Source organism: Botrytis fragariae (assembly GCF_013461495.1).
Source record: "Botrytis fragariae strain BVB16 chromosome Unknown tig00000795, whole genome shotgun sequence".
Taxonomy (NCBI): domain Eukaryota; kingdom Fungi; phylum Ascomycota; class Leotiomycetes; order Helotiales; family Sclerotiniaceae; genus Botrytis; species Botrytis fragariae.
The window spans coordinates 1,782,153-1,799,154 of NW_023501011.1; the positions used below are offsets into that span (position 1 = coordinate 1,782,153).

Consider the following 17,002-nt stretch of genomic DNA (forward strand, 5'->3'; position numbering starts at 1 on the left):
TTTTGTACATCACTTTTCTGCCTCTTGTGCACTCGACGCATTGTTCGCAACGACAGTCGCGTAATCGGATTCAGGAGAGAGCTTTCGGCGACTGGCCCAGTAGGTATCGATGCTATTATTGTAGTACCTTTGCAAATTCATATCATTTTCTCCTTCTATGAATTTAAGTAATTCGATAAGCTTCGATAGATTTGCTCCGAAACTTATGAGATTGATACGTTGATTGATTTCTTCTTCATGATATTTGTTGCCATGTAAGCTGGAACTAATGGCTGTGCCCTAGATGATAAGTCTGTGAATGCAAATATCGAAATTGTGTAGACACACATCCAAGGCTTCAGTAAGCTTGTTCGAGGACTCTGTCCAATTATCAAGCCATTTCTCAAAATCATTCTCATATTCTGCTTCCTCAATATCAGGTTCCGGCGGTTCTTGGAAATAAGCAAATAACCACGCGTTATCCATGAGTGTTTTGAATTGTTGATGCATAGTTGCATTGATTTCATGAAATAAATCGCGAAATCTTTCAAGACGACTTTGAAGAGTTTTGGCTTTGTCCATTCTCCCATCTTGATTTAACACGAGATATTCTGCATAAGTACGTTTACTCGGTTTCGAAAACCCGTGCAGGGTGGGGGTAATGACTGACACTGGCGATAAATATCCGTTGAAATTAGACGGAAGAACAACTTTGTATTGATAATCAATATCTTTAGCATAATCATCTTCGATGGTGATTGCATGTGCATAGCCTATCGAACTTACAGGGTGGAATATCCCATACTTTCTGGTATATAAGGACCAGAAGCCCTCTGATCGAAATTGGGTGTGCATATATAGGCAGAGGAGATGTCCATGTTGAGCCCAAGGGTAGTACAAGCTGAGGTGCATCACCATGCCTTGCTGCGTCGTATTCTGGCCATGGATCTAGAGTGCTTCCTAAAACAGGTCCATCTGTTATTTTATTGTACAGTATTTTAGAGTGTGTGCCTCCAAACACTTAAAGTAGATCTGATTAGAATGAATACTTTGGATTGCATGGGGATTTTTTACGGAAGCCTCGCCTGCCCGTCCAAGTTCAGATTTTTGTTCTCGACGCCACATTGGCTCATAAAGTGCGCCATGAAAAACTGCTTCGTTTATTTCCTCTTTGAGAGAGTCTCCATCGAAAGTGAATTCCTAAGCATAGCCAAGTACATGCTGGTCCATTGTTATCAAATAATAAGACAATGAAGAGTGGAGCAACAAACCATAAATTCATGATACATTGACGTTGCCACATACCATTCCTCAGAAAGCCTTTCTGCGTCAGACAAGTTGGGGTTCATTAGCACTCGAAAGCTGTATATATTATACCCAGTGAGTATCGTCATATTTTGAAGGTTGTATGTGGAAACTGTAACGAAGCTTTGTTTCGGAGGAGCAGATGATTCCATTCCTTCATCACCTTGGCTTTTGGCAGACTCATCAGCACCAAATGCCAGCGTATAATGGCACATCAGGATTTTTTTTTTTTCAATACGATTTAATTCCTGTCTTGTTCGAAGAGCATTTGTCGAATCGTGTGGTAGGGGATGAAAGCGGTTGAAAAGTTTTTGGATTCCAGGGACCAAAACGAAATACATCTTGAGGCTTGAATTCTTCGATCGGAATTGTCTCGGTACTTCCGAGTAGTAAAGCTTGAACCTATTCTCGTTAGCTCCTGATTAGAAACCATAGAGAACCAAGAATACATACAAAAGGGTCTAAATGCATTCTCGCCAGCAACCTCGAAGCGAGCTTTAGACACGGTTAAAGATGCTCCCAAATGAGAGGGTTTTGCGCCGTCCATGAAATTCCTTCTTTCTCTGAGCTACTTATTGGAAGTACTAGGTCACTTGATTCAACCCATCTGCTTCTTTGCATTGTTGGATTGGTTAGACTCGAATCGTCTGGAATGGTTAATGATTTCAATGAGAAAACGTCAAGATCAAGTAGAAGTTGCGATTTGTATCCACGTAACCTGGATTGTTGATACGCTGTTCTTTCTTCACGGGAGGCATTGGCAGACGGATTGGTAAGGTTGTATGCAGATATTGGGATGAGTCCGCTGCGATGTGAGCCGATGATAATGGCTATAGGAGTCGGCGGGGCACCATATTTCTTCTGATAAAGGGTCTGTAAGATTAACATCTTTGGTACAATTTGGAATCTTGTAGGAGTGTCGCATTCGTGTGATATCAGCAAAGATGCTGCCTCTAGGCACATAGCTCATTTGAAATTCATAGACATGGAGAACAAAGCAACAACGACGCTATGTAAATTTGGACAGAATCGCACTTTGCATGAATGTCTCTGACTTTTGAATAAAGAATTGGTACGAAAATCATAAGGAGACTATTCCATTCCCCAACAATCTTTATTCAAAGAAATTCATGAAACCGGTTAACCTAATTTGAAAATCATCTAGACGATGGTTATGCTTGAAGCTTAGTACATAATAGGTTTTATGATTGGTGTTGACTCAATTATGAACGCAGTTCAAACATTTTCGTATCTTGGAACCCTTTATAAGTTATCTATCAAGAGACGGTAGTCCATTGATACATGATCATCGATACCGCGAGCTTAAGTAAAATCTTGCCAGCCCTTGCTCGCTCGACTTATCTACAAGCGAGAAGCTTCTGTGTTCACCTGATACACCGCATCACTTCATCTCTTGGTATACATGATCAGTCATAAAGCTGAGAATAGAAACAAGATTTTTCAAAAACCAGTTGGAATCAAACTTCCAGTTGAAATCAAATTTTCAATTGGAATCGAGCTTCAAGTTGGAATTAAACTTACAGTAACAGAGTTCTGTTCTTTGTATACAGAGTAAGGATGGGAAGTCGCCAATTTATTATTTTCAACAGATACTACCTCCCATCATGGTGGTTCCTTCTCAGTTATCATCACTGAGAGGTGATTAAGATATTCGTACTACTCCTTCACTTCTCGCTTCAGGTGCAAGTACTAGTTTGGCTTCAGTTGAATATACTTGAATACAATATGGAATGTACAGAATCCTGCACACATATGATGGAGTAACAATTTTGCAAGGCATATCAAGGTGACTATACTTTTGATTATCAGGTTTCCCCAAATTTGGTGGATTTTTGTTCTTGGAGGACTGTCCTTGCTCTGGTAATTACTTTTTGCAGCGACTAGAAACCGGCAATATAACCTATTGATATCTATGAGATTCTCATATACCGAGAACATAGGAAGGGACCCTGCGAAATCCGCAGCTCGAACAGAACAATGAGAATTGATGCGATTTGACAGGAACATCTCACCAGTAGGTTTTTATACTCTAGCACTTCGAGTCTAGACGATAATTCTGTTTTCAACAAGAAGTCGACCTCTCATCTATCAGATCATCATTGATGGGGGTATGCCAGGCACAGGATTATCAAAAGCCGTCCACCAAGCACATAGTAAGCCAAACAGAATCTCAGATCAATAGTGCATACACCAACTCAACCCTCTCCTCCAGAGTGGCCAGCAACTACAAGTTATATGGTAATATTCGAAGGCGCAACCCAATTTTTGTACCAGTTTAGTTCAAAGCAACAAATTGCTCCAGTCGATGTAGGTTTCTTTAAAGCTCTTCATAGGAGAGATCTCAATGGCTCAATCGTTGTAACGCCTCTTGTGAAGCAATGGAATAAGAAAATGTTGCCAATGATTCAAATATCGAGGACCCTGATAGAGAAGATGGAACAGCAGGCTCCAGAACACGTATTGTGTATAGTATGCAGGCAAGCTTACATGATGATGACTTCAATAAGGCACGGGTAGATTGGATTGGTAGAACTGATATGACCAGATAAAAAAATGTATCAATTGATAATTTTACTCCAAAGCTTGGCCTTGATGTGAGGCAGAGAGCTGGCATCTTCCTCAGTTTCTCGTAACTCACTTAAGATTTGCTGCAAACGCGCAATCGATATGATTTATATGGTACTTTGACTGAAAGCTTCGATGAACAACTACTGGCCTGAATTTGTTCTGGAAACACTTGCTTACGACATCATCGTTGTCCAAAAATTGTATGCGTCGACGAGTTAGCTAGACAACAGCAGTTATAGTGAAATGCCTAGTAGGGATATAATATCAAAATCTAGCGTCGGTATATCAAATGCTGCGTAATCCATTGGCCTAAAAATCACCCCACGCGGGGTAGGGGTGTGAACGTAGTAACTTATGCCAGAGTGTAATATCTCAAAAAAGTTCGCAGGTAAATATTTATGCGATCAAGGTTAGCAACAATCTTTTCGAAGAGTGTTTTGATAATCTCACCATTCAAGCACCAATTAATTATGCTCACCGCACGTAAAGTTCCGAGGGCATGCCAGTCATGTAGATCTCAACTGCTTTCCCTTTTCGAATATGGATTCACAAGACCCACTGCTTCGACAGCCTCTACACATTCTAGATATCGCGATATCCGACATCGATCAATCCAGCCCCGCCCTAATACTTTGCGATTATTCTCAACGACTCTAAATCGATCAGATGAAGCTCGAACGACCACAACTACACCAGTGCCCGAAGTGAAAGCCACAGAAGCAAGAGCAGCAGAAATTGAATCGTTTGTGAGGCAGGCTAGACAAACATTTGGAGAAACTCTGCCAAAGGATTATCTGTCTGCTGAGGAATATCAATTATATGAGCGATTGTACGGCGCGCCACTGCGAGAAACTAGGCCGGAGGACTTAGAATATCTGCAGGTTGAGGAAGAGGATATTGGAGAGGATGGACCTTCCAGGAATGTTCTCTTGAGAGAGAACGCTGATGGTGAATTTGAAGAGATTGAATTCGATCCAGAGCTGGGGTTCAAAGTTGTGGAAGATGGCACTGACGGGTTTGTTTCTGCCAGCGAGGGTGAAGAACTGGGGTTTGAGGAAGAAAGCGAACCTGATATGGAATTGGAAAGCGAGGAAATATCAATGGCAACTGAAATTTCTGCGGGAACGGATTCTACCAATTTAACATTTCAAGCTCAAAATCAAAGAGAGGTAGATGCTATCGCACGGTTACAGCGAGATATGGACGAAGCAATGGCACGAGCAGCAGAGCAAGACGATACTGTTTTTGACGAGGACTATGAGGAGGAAGAATCGTCGGAAGAGTCCGAAGAAGAATTATTCGAGGACCCCGAACAATTTGAGGAAGACGAATACGATTCATATATTAGCTCGGACGAAGTTCGTACACATCCGCATACTAGAACCGCCAGATTCGGCACATCCCCAAGTACTATATCACTGCCGAAAGAACAATTTGTTACACCAATTACCGAATTGCTAGAGAGAACAAGCATGAAACACGTTACAGAGGCTGCACAGAAAGCATTTGGTGGAAAGTGGTTACCATATTCTTCTTCTACTCCAAACGTAGGAAAACTTAAGCTTTTGCCACAAAAACATGTTGGACTTGATGCTTCACAACATAGGATGAGCGAAATCGAAGCAGATGCATATTTGGCTGGTGTAATGTCAGGTACTTATACTTCCGTTATGAGTACGCTAGTTGAGGTACGCAAACGATTAGGGTCCGAATGGATTCGTGAGATGTTGTTCAGGGAGGGTGGTCAAGGTCCACGAATTCTCGATGCAGGAGCTGGCGGGGCTGGTATTGTAGCATGGCAGGAAATCTTACGAGCCGAATGGGATGTATTGAAAGACGATGGTATTGTCGAAGGAGACATACCTCCATCTGGGAAACACACGGTCCTTACTGGGGCAGATACATTACGACACCGAATTTCACGATTTCTCGACAATACTACCTTTCTTCCCAGACTTCCTGATTACGTCCATTCATCCAGTGGAGAGGCTCAACTTGATGGTGGACCTGCACAACCTAGGAAAATGTATGATTTGATTATCGCCCCGCACACCTTATTCCCATTGAAGGAAGATTATCGCCGAAAACACATGGTACAGAACCTCTGGTCAATGCTTGATCCCAAAGGAGGTGTACTTATCCTGATAGAAAAGGGATTACCACGGGGATTTGAGGCTATAGCAGGTGCTCGTTCTCTTTTGCTCGACTCACATATTTCTTCCCCTGGTGACGAAAACGTCGAAAAAGAACTTCAATCTCTTTCAGACGACGAATCACGTTTCGCGGAGAAAGAGGAGGGTATGATCATTGCGCCATGCACCAATCATACAAAGTGTCCAATGTATCCAGTCCCAGGCCTTACCCCTGGTAGAAAGGATTTTTGTCATTTCGAACAGCGATATCTCCGTCCACCTTATCTACAGAAGATTTTAGGCGCTTCTTCTCGCAATCACGAAGATGTTAGATATTCTTATCTGGCGGTACGAAGAGGTATTGATGCTAGGAAAGAAGAAGCTATTCTACAAGGAGATGCTGCAACTGACCAATCTTTTGCCGGATACGAAGAGCATAATTTACCGGATGGTCCGGAAATGCCTGAAGAGGGTGATATACCATTCCATCCATTATCACTTCCACGATCTATGCTCCCACCTCTCAAACGTCGTGGACATGTCACCTTGGATGTTTGTACACCATCAGGCAAGTTGGAACGATGGACAATCCCTAAAAGTTTTAGTAAAGTAGCGTACCGCGATGCTAGAAAATCCAAATGGGGAGATCTATGGGCACTTGGTGCTAAGACGAGAGTGCCCCGGCAACCTAGATTAGGAAGGGGAGGAGAGGGTGTAGTCAACAGTAAAGGATCCAAACCCGGAAAGGTCCTCAGTAAATCAGCGGCGAAGAAGAAGAAGAATAAGTTTAACATTATTATGGGTCGTGATGGTATGGAAGGTCTTGAGGAAAGCAGAGATTCGAAGAGAATATTCAAGCCTGAGAAGAGAACAAAGGGGGGGCGATTTTTCAAGCCGAAGAAGCCGATTACCGAGGATGACATATAAATGCTTTCTTTTTTTGTACTATTTTTCACGAAATTATACCATGTATGCATAGTATGGGCAATCTCTGGGACATGTAACTATGGTTCTCTGCTCCACAATTTGATTATAACTTTATACTCTAATGGAAAGCTGCTTCCATGACTTCTAGAAAAGAAAAAAGTCTCCGTTTGTATTTCGCGCACTTTGAGTTGCTATACGAGTATCCGCCTCGCACGGCGGGAAAACTTCCAAGATATTTATCAACCTCAACCCCTGAAATACGGATTATTTTGGCATTCAATTTCCATTTCCAATTCGATGTTCCACCATGGATGAATGAGTGGGCCAATCGATCAACACCGCCGCTTGGTCTGTGATTTTCGCGACGCTCGAATTGAACCATGATTTAATATGATAGGCAAAAGAGATTTCTGTAGAATTTTTGAACACGTGTGTTTCAGTATCTATTTTGAATTGTAAACAAAGAGGATCTATGAAGGATTCTGTCACACGGCGTAGTAGAGCGTTTAAGCATGGATCTCAATATGCATATAATTATTATCCAGTGCCTATACCCCTTTTTCTCAAGGCCAAGCTTTTGTTCAGGTACAGTCTTGATCCACCAAACCAGGTACCGGATAAGCGAACGAATCTAATCAAATCTCTTCCACTTCACTTGCCTCATAGCCACAATTCTTATCTTATTTGCGGCTAGATAACCAATAGATCCTCTTCATTTTCGACATGGAGATCGACTGTTTAGAAAAAAGTGCCGCTGCATAGATCCTCAATTTTAACCTCATTTACTACAGTAGCACTGTTGTACACACCCATCAATTTCCAATTCTCGTTTCCATATTTTCTATCAATCTAATGATCGAAAGGTAGGTTGCCTTTTACGAACGGTAAGGTATACTTGGGGTCCGAATATTAATAATGTCTTACCTGCTGCTGTCAATGCTGTCAATGCTTGTGATGTTTTTTCTTGGTACCAATAAACATCTGGTATTTTGATTATTGTCTGTCTTTCAATGTCTAGTCACCCTTCTGTATGATATTGATTGATATATTGGTTGATTAGCAATTCACCGCCATCATCATCTATCTTTGTCATTCATTTACCAACGCCGAATTGTTCGGTATTTACTCTCATTAATACGATTTCTTTCCTTAATTTTACTCCAGTTTCATTCTTTTTGACCAATTCTTGCAGGTGCTCTTCGATTGTTTATAGAGTGAACTATTTTTTTTGTTTATTTGTTTCCGTGGAAGTGCTGTTGCGTGCGCACGAAAAGTGCAGATATACCTAATTAACATGGAATACCATCTCTCCTTTCTTTTGTTGCCGGCGGTGAGCTGGGCAGCTGTAATCTCAACGCCAGCTTTTACTGATAGAAATACTGATATCAATGAGTATGTACCAGTTTCCTAGATTCAACAACATACATATCTCCAATCTACCTTAATAATACAATGCTAATGATGTATCTCGCAGAATTAAATCGAACCCCCAATCCTCACCAATCTGCACATCAAACTGCAATGTCCCCTCATCATCCTCCCCTCAAACCCTCGAGCTCCGCGACTACGAATACCACAGCAACACGCATTCATTCCACCATGCTAAATACGACTCGGATCCTCCATCCGGTCCTCACATTCCCACATCATGGAAAGTGGCTATTGGCGTTAATGCCTTCGTACTCCTCATTACGGCATCGATATTAGGAATGCTAGTCTGGATACTCAGGAAAGAATACAGGAAGAGGAAATTACTACAAGGGGATCCGGGATTTGTGGGCGCGAAAGATGGATTTGGGAGGAGAATGAAGAGCGCACGGAATGCGAGGGGCATGGGAACTGCGAGGAGTGGGAGAGCGAGAGCTTGGAGTTATGATCCGATTAGGGAGGAAGAGGAGGAGGGCGAGAATATCGGGGAGGGAGTTAGATTGGGGGGGTTGGCTTTGGGAGTGAACGGACAGGGGCCAATGACTATGCCGCTGGGTATGAATAACACATTAACTCTTCCCGGGACTGGCATTGAGAAGGAAACTCCAGAAGATGCAAAAGGAAAAGGAAAGGAGGGCACGAAAGCAAAAAGAGCATGGAGGGGAAAACATGTACGATTTTCAAGCTGGGGAGGAGAGATCGATGCGAGGGATACGCTTGGGGCTGTGGCTGGTAGCAGTGGGAAGGAAAACGGCATTGCGGCTTTGAGGGCGGAAACGCATGAATATGTGCAGACGCCTTAGGGCTGTGGCATTTAGGCTGAGAGTTTTGTCTATGAGGGGTACCCCACCTTAAATATTCTTGTTTATATGGAGTGGAGATTGTACAGATGTGTGTGGAGCCGAGTATGTATATTGGGGTGCGCAGCTAGACAGAGGAGGAATATCTGTGCATTAGTGGCGTTCAGCATTCATCTATTCATTCAAGTCATTCAAAAATTAGCGGGATCAGGCGGGAGTTTCACAGTAATTTATTTCATTTTCGTCCGAAAGAATCAGTTTGCAAATTCCACTTGTCCACTCCGCTCCTCTCGTCTCCTCTCCTACCTAATTCCAGACCAAACCCCCCTTTGATCAAACAATCTCTCGAAACAGATTCGCCACCCCCCTCTCTGATGTTTGAAGGTGCCCAACTGTTGCACATCTACAAATCGGTCCGGAACGCCGGGGACAATTGCCGGCAAACTACTTTTTCTTTGTGATATAATTTTCGAAATACAAGATACGAGGCCAGAAAGTCGATGCGACGAACAAAGAACAAAATTAGGCTTTTACGATTGTGGGCTAATGTGCAGAGGATGTCACGACCTTTCGGATATTCCTTTGTTGGTGTGAGGATAGGGGATAGGGGGGAGGCGAACAGTGTTCTGAGTCAAGGAGTAAGGCTTTGTGGTGATGCTTACTAGCACGCTGGATGTTGGAGCTAGGGAATAAGAAATCGATGTTGGAGAGGATGGGAAATTAGGATCGAGATGAGTTTTAGAGCTTTGTTCGTCGAGAGGGGGAATTTTTGCTTTTTTGATGGATGGATTAAGTGGATTGATTTAGAGGAGGTTGATTGGCAGTTTGTTTCAGACTATCTTTTTAGAGAACACAATTGAAAAAGTAGGTTTGGTGAGATATGCAACAAAACAATCTGATCGTTTGTTCCTTTGTTTCTTTTTTTTTGTTTGACTAAATCAAGCTACTGAGTCTTGATATGGAACACTAGCTTTATTTCAGAGTTTTTCTACATGTATGATCATCTTGAGAATGCCCCTGAGAATAGCATGTGATATATAGAAGTCGTCCAGCATAGGGGTACGGAAAATAGTTCATTGGAAAGACAATGCGATTTCTATTCTTTATTTCACGGTATTACTCCTTGAAGCGAAAGATATGATGACAACGCCACCCCTATATATCTTCACTACTACACTACTGTCTAAAGATTATTCCTCGCTTTTAAATAAAGCAATATGATCCACAAACCCCGCAATATTGTCAGAATAATTCGCGATATCTATCCCATCAATAGTGATCATACTCGTGATACCTACTGTATTCAGGTTGTAAATGCCAATGTTCGAACTATCTCCCTCAAGACTGAAGATTCTAGCTTGACAAGCTTCGCCATTTCCTTGGGCGGAACATGCTGGTTCAAAGATGTCAGTATAAGTATCAACCTAGATAGATCGGAAAAAACTCACAAGTGCTATAATTATCAAAAAAACTGTACATTCCAGCGCCATATACATAGATATGCTCGCTATCAATGATCCGTAGACCCCATCCTTCTGCACAGTTTTCTCTCGTTGTATTTCCACATGAGTTGATGAAATCAGGATCATTCCATTCATCCAATGCTGGAAAGGGGTAAATTGCAATGGGGTTCGGTTGATAATAGGCAGTTTCCGTCTGAATTTGTCCCGCAAAAATATCTCTCGTACTATCAAATTGATATTGATATAAAGTATGATGCTCAACGGCAGTCCCAATAAACCATATAGCTCCTTTTCTAGATTCGCAATAAAGTCCACGGCCTGCGTAAATTGTGATTTGAGACAAATTAGGGTCGTCGACATCGTGATCGGCAACCCAAAACCAGTTATTTTCTAGGTAAAGACCAGATGCATGCTTGGTGATGTGCATTGACATGAAAGCAGCTCTGCACTCAAGAACAATCCCAGTACTATTAGAGGTGGCAGGACAGCGGTCCAACTGGAGATCAGAACCCACGAATCCGCCAATACGCGTGTGGACATCCCAAAGTCCGGAAGGAGACCACGCTGGACTGGCTAGATTCCATTGAATCAAAATGGCTCCTCCCATATATCCTTGTGTCGAAACAATCGTATCTGACCATTCAACAACACCTCTCTCCAAGGGGAGGCCAACTTGGACAACAGGCTGAGGATGATCGATATCTGTGAAAAATGATCCCGACCCCATGATGACTGGATATGATTCACCGACGATCCTCGAACGAGATGGAATATGAATAGTCGAAGAGACCATGTAAACTCCACTATCGATATAAACAATCTTATTGGCGATGGCCGCGAGTATAAACACATGATTCAATGCCTCCGTGTCATCAGTGACTCCATCTCCAGTAGCACCCGCTGTACGGACTGAAACGAACTCAGAAAGCGGAACGTCTTCATACTGAGGTTTTGAACGGGCGTAGAACTTTCCACGGGGGGAGAGAGACTCAGAGCGAGGAAAGGGAACAATGTATCCCTCAAAGCGGGTGGAGTTGTTTGGCGTATATTCGTTTCCTTCTCCCCACCCATTAATGATCATTGATTGGTTGCCAGTTCCAGCCAAAACAGTATTCTGCGATTCTTGTATGGCAATTGGAACATTCGTCAAATGGATATTATCAAGAATAAGATTTCCAGCAGCCTCTGGCAAAGATGAATTATTGTAAGCTGTAATGATAGCGACATCGGTATCTCTGAAGCTACTGTCAATTAATGTGACAGACACTACAGCTTGGTCTGATGATCCGCCTGAGGACATATTTAAGCCAGTGGTACAATTGTTGACATTGATTCCCATATATGTCCATCCCCAGTCCCAGATTTGGTCAATGGCTGTTACAACATTATTGAAGGTTAAGTTTCGAACTGTAAATTGCTGGTTGCCAAATACGGCCCCTGTTTTGCCGCCATTGAAGATCAAATCATTCATGAAGCCACCGGAGCCTATTTTGTGTAAGCGTGGAGCATTGGAGTTATGACATAAACGAAGTGGATGGCTATAAGGAGTGAGAATCGCCAGGTGGCCAACGTACCTCCCTCGATGAACAAGCCTTGCTGCTGAGTTCCAGTTGCATCGCTCATTTGAAATACAATATTCTGTAAACTGGTGGCTTGTGCAGTAGGCCAGTGAATTCCATAGGCTGAAGAATTAGACGGTATTTCAGTCAGATCTAACATCAGATTACGAATTTGACGATAGAAGACGTTTGTGGCTCCAAAATTGAGTCCATTGGCCCCATATGTATCTCCGTCAATCAAACCAAATCCAGTGAAATTTGCAGTGGCCTTAATTACGGGGAGCTGGTTTGGATTGCCTATAATCTGGGTGATGTAGTAATCAATGATGGAAGATGAGATGATATATGTCCCAGCTGGAAAGTAGACTGTGGCAGGAGTTGTTGTTGTAGATTGACAGTCGCCAGGCTTGCATCTTCCGCCAGAACTGATGGCTTTGTTGATAGCAGCAGTATCATCTGTTATACCATCCCCTTGACGATGTTAGAAAGCACTAATAAATGGGTATAAAAATATGATTATATCAACCTTTGGCTCCAAAATCTTTCACATTGCGAAATACTTGATAAGAGGTGTCGTTGAAATTGAAAGGGGCAAGTCCCTGATGAGCGATGTCCTCGAGCCAATATGATGGCGCAGAAGAATTCCTTGTCGTGGTGACATTACTAAATTTCCCAAACGAACTGGATATAGCCAATGAGCCCTTGACTGACCCAAGCTGAATAGTAGTAGTAGAGGTGAGGATCGAAATCACGCTCTTAAATAATAGATTTAAAGACAGAAATAGAAAGAAATGATGGATGCCCATATTTGTAAGGTGTTTCGAATGTTTTGGAATTTAATGAAAGTTCATTCTGTGAGCGAATCGGGTATGAATTTGAAAAGAGATATAAACAACCAAATGAATGTCGACGTTGTGTTTAGTCAGTTGAACAGAAAAACAAAAACAAAGAGACATTGAAGACACGGCAATAGAAATGTTGATATAAAAGCAAATACAAAATGAACTAGGTCAATGCGGTACCATTGTCACTTCCTAATAGGAAATCTGGATCACCTAGCCATCCTATCCAATATTTGTGGAAGTGACACAAGTGTATTCGTACTACTCATCTCCACCTATCTTCTTGCATGTTATCGCCCGTCTTACCTTGATGCTTTCAAGTGCGACAGGAACATCGATAACGGTGTCAATCCTGTCGAGTGGCCAATGTCCAAATTAAGATTTACCTCAGATCCATAAGAATCAAGTCTATCAGGGGCAGATGATGTCAATTGCATTTGCAGCTGAGGGAGAACTATTTTGGGAGATTCTGATCATCGAATGATCGTCGAATATTGAGACTAGACAAATACCAGTTCTTCAACGAAGTCTTCAGAGCTTGGAGCACGCGTGTCATTACACAACATCGTGCGAGGCTTTTCACTATCTGAAAATACGGCATGGCGGTCCAAATTGTTGAATTGACGTTCTTGATCTCAGTTCGGGGAGATTTCGTACTGTGAAGTGGAGGGAATATCGTGGAGCGTGTGTTGAGTCGTTGACGCGTCAGGCTTGGTCATGTGATCAGGACCTACTAAACAACGCACAAAATCACCCAATGCAAAACACACTTCCCTTTATATTGAATGAGATTTGATTGTAGGCACGATTAGGTGTACTGTAAGATTGAATAAAGTATCTACACATTATACGCTTCTCCCATCTGTAAATGTAAAACAAGGGATAGTCTTGACTCAAAAGGGTCCGATGTGTTTTGGATTCGATGGGTTTAACCTTATACGGTTTCAGATTCGTTTTTGTAAGATTTAAAAACATCGCAATTTTCGGTCCATTTATCATATTGCATTGCTACGAGCTCTAGTTACGGTTGACCGAAGAAAATTGAGTGTAATTTCGATCTGTATGCATTCATTACCCGTTCATTGAAGCTCTAGTTTCTATACTGATCATATCCTTTCCCGTTACCATTCTATCCTCCGAACCTTTAAGCCATCCACTCTATGTTGTCATTACTCGTTAACTTGGTGCGCTACACCATGGCGATATTTCATGGAAGCCATCCATAAAATCCTTCGCCCAATCATTGAAATGCCATTCCATACCAAATCACGATAGTGATACAGTAGAACTCGAAGCCGGAGTATCTACCACAACTCTTGAAGTAACTTTCATATCATGCTTATCATCCTTTTCGCACTTCCCCTCATCCTGTGGTCCCAGATACTCCACGGGTCCCAATTCCAAAACTCCACCACCTGTGACTGCACCCTTCCTATCTCCTTTCCTAAAACTAGCATCGATTTCCTCCAAACTCTTCCCCCTCGTCTCCGGCATCCAAAACACTGCCACAACGACTGTTACTAAAGCAGCACTTCCCCACAACCAATAACATCCACTTGTGCTCTTTGACAGAAAGATAGGTGTCGTGAATGCTATTATCCAATTCACCACCCAATTAGCACTCAACCCCAAACTCGTTGCTCCGGCCCTCGTTTTTGCACTTTGAATCTCGGCCACGTATACTCTAAATGTTACGGCCCATGTGGCAGAAAAGATAATGGCGAAGAGGTAGATGCAGATGATAACGACCCAGCGACCGGCGCCATGGGAGGAATGTACAGAGTCGGAGGCATAGAGAGAGGCGATGATGAACATGACAATAAATTGGCCAGCACCACCGACAATGGTGCTAGTTCTGCGTCCCCATTTATCGGCGAGCATAAAAGTAGGGATGGTTGTAAGGAAGATCAGGAGAGCGGAAATACCCGAAGCGAGAAAGGAGGCCGTTGAGGAAGTTAAGCCGGCGGATTGAAAGAGGAGGGGTGCGTACTGATTTTGTCAGTTTTGAGATGTGAGAGTATAGGAGTAAATTGGAGAGACATACATATAAAACACCATCAATACCAGCCGCCTGCTGGATTCCCATCAAGAATAACCCCAAAACTGTCCTCTTCCACGCATCTGGTGCAAAAATCGCGAACATATCTTTCGCTTTCACTTTCTGGTCCGCCTTTTGGTTATCATCTACGTCATCCTCCACTGTTTCTCTCTCTTTTTCCGGGAGGTTTAAATCTGACCATACCCGCTCCGCTTCCTCAAACTTTCCTCTTGCCGCTAACCATCTTGGGCTTTGTGGTAAAAACAGCATAGTGCTGGCCGTGAACAAGAATGCGATAATTGCTTGTACCGCAAATGGTAATCTCCAACTCAAGCTTGATTCTATTCCCACAGAACCATAACACATAAAATAGCCAACTAGAACCCCCATCGTGGTGACGAGCTGAGGAAGACTAGCCAAAGTACCTCGTTGGGAAGGTGGTGATATCTCGGTAATGTAGACGACTAATGTGCTTAGGAAAAAGCCCTCGCCAACTCCTTTGATAGCGCGCCCGATGAAAAGCTGAGGAAGGTGGAAAGAAGAACATTCGATAGCAGCGCCAATACCAAAGATGAAGGAGCCGATTGCAGTAGCTGATAAGCGACCAAGAGAATTGGCCAAATGACCAGTGAATATTGAGGAGAGAGCTGCGGGTATGAGAATTGTGGAGACAAGTAGGCCATGCTGGAGAGGGCGGATTGCGTTAGTTTTAGTTGGGCAAGACAAGCGAAGGTGAAATAATGAGAAGGGGGGCTACACACAACTGTTGATGAGAGTTTGCCGAAAGTGTCGTCGAATTGAGGCATCACTGTTAGGGGACCAATAGTCCCCGTATCAAGGCCAAATAGAATACCACCGATTGATATAATGATGGATGCTTGTATGTATCTTGGGGGCATCGTTGAGCATTTGGCAAGCCATGGCTTGCAGGAGGAAGAAATGGTCATATCTTCGAGATCAAGGAGATTATGAGGTTATGAAGGTATATTGAAAAATTGTACACTGATGGAGGGGTTCAATATTGAAGAAGAAGAGAAGAATTGAAGACACAACTATGTGAGAAAGAAATAGAGGATAATATAGAGATGTACTTATCTTCAACTGTTACACTATCACTCACTGTTTCCACAGAATATTGGAAAATCTAGATACAACCGCAACATTGATGACTTGACATTGCGGACAACCTGCCTGCTCGCGTTTCTTTTTCGAATGATAAGGAATTATTGTGGATATTTTTGAGGATAAAAGAAAAGTCTTCTGTGTTTGATATAAGCTTAACTTACCTTATCGACATGTAAGTAGCTAGTTTCAAAAGAATCCGAAAATAGTGGAGAGCTGAAGCTGGGAAACTTTGCCGATAGGGTAGAACTGTTTGTGCCTAAGCGGTCAGATTTTTTACGCATGACCACATCAGGAAATTCCGACTGACACTGAAGATATTCACAGTGTAGAGAACTCAATTCCAATTTTGATTCTTGATTCGACTGTTGTAGTATACTTCAAGATGAGTGATGTACTCAAACGTTAGAAATTCGGAGTCGACCTTTGATGATATGTTGACACGTGACCCAGCAGACAAACAAGAACTCCCTACTAAGGCAGCTCCACCTCGGAAGACTTTCCTTTCATTCATTGGTTCGCCACCACCCAGAGCATTTTCAACTAATGCCCGTAGCAATGCTCAGGACTTCAGATTCGATGTTAAAGTCGTCAATTCATGTTTCGTGCGTGAGTGTGAGTTAACAACAGCATCAAAATCATTTCAAATGACGAGCAAGCCCGTTCGTTGTCTGGCGAGGAAGTGAATTGACACCCAAATTACCGAAGCTATTTCTTGGGGACACCATGACTGGGTACATGAGCTAAGAATGTCATGGGTTAACATCGGAATAGAAATAAAACTTGTATGGAAAAATACTTTACCGAGACGAAGTTTT

General features: G+C 42.6%; 6 protein-coding genes across 6 annotated transcripts; 2 read left to right on the plus strand and 4 right to left on the minus strand.

Moving 5' to 3' along the window:
* Positions 1-9: 9 nt before the first annotated feature.
* Positions 10-1,499, minus strand: Bfra_007486 (uncharacterized protein; the record flags this gene model as incomplete). The annotated part of the gene is given in 5 exon segments (XM_037337858.1): positions 10-279; positions 328-752; positions 766-954; positions 972-1,179; positions 1,251-1,499. 5 exon segments carry the CDS (start codon positions 1,497-1,499, stop codon positions 10-12), a joined length of 1,341 nt encoding a protein of 446 aa, XP_037187238.1.
* A 292-nt stretch (positions 1,500-1,791) lies between these two features.
* Positions 1,792-2,172, minus strand: Bfra_007487 (uncharacterized protein; the record flags this gene model as incomplete). The annotated part of the gene is made up of 1 exon (XM_037337859.1): positions 1,792-2,172. One exon carries the CDS (start codon positions 2,170-2,172, stop codon positions 1,792-1,794), a length of 381 nt encoding a protein of 126 aa, XP_037187239.1.
* A 2,171-nt stretch (positions 2,173-4,343) lies between these two features.
* On the plus strand, positions 4,344-6,932 carry Bfra_007488 (putative 37s ribosomal protein rsm22 protein; the record flags this gene model as incomplete). Its single annotated transcript, XM_037337860.1, has 1 exon — positions 4,344-6,932. One exon carries the CDS (start codon positions 4,344-4,346, stop codon positions 6,930-6,932), a length of 2,589 nt encoding a protein of 862 aa, XP_037187240.1.
* A 1,294-nt stretch (positions 6,933-8,226) lies between these two features.
* Positions 8,227-9,163, plus strand: Bfra_007489 (uncharacterized protein; the record flags this gene model as incomplete). Its single annotated transcript, XM_037337861.1, has 2 exons — positions 8,227-8,324; positions 8,407-9,163. 2 exons carry the CDS (start codon positions 8,227-8,229, stop codon positions 9,161-9,163), a joined length of 855 nt encoding a protein of 284 aa, XP_037187241.1.
* A 1,187-nt stretch (positions 9,164-10,350) lies between these two features.
* Positions 10,351-12,988, minus strand: Bfra_007490 (uncharacterized protein; the record flags this gene model as incomplete). The annotated part of the gene is made up of 4 exons (XM_037337862.1): positions 10,351-10,553; positions 10,609-12,108; positions 12,198-12,653; positions 12,709-12,988. 4 exons carry the CDS (start codon positions 12,986-12,988, stop codon positions 10,351-10,353), a joined length of 2,439 nt encoding a protein of 812 aa, XP_037187242.1.
* A 1,302-nt stretch (positions 12,989-14,290) lies between these two features.
* Bfra_007491 (putative mfs sugar protein) lies at positions 14,291-16,009 on the minus strand (the record flags this gene model as incomplete). Its single annotated transcript, XM_037337863.1, has 3 exons — positions 14,291-15,013; positions 15,069-15,746; positions 15,824-16,009. The coding sequence occupies 3 exons, from the start codon at positions 16,007-16,009 to the stop codon at positions 14,291-14,293; spliced, it is 1,587 nt and encodes a 528-aa protein (XP_037187243.1).
* Positions 16,010-17,002: the final 993 nt, after the last annotated feature.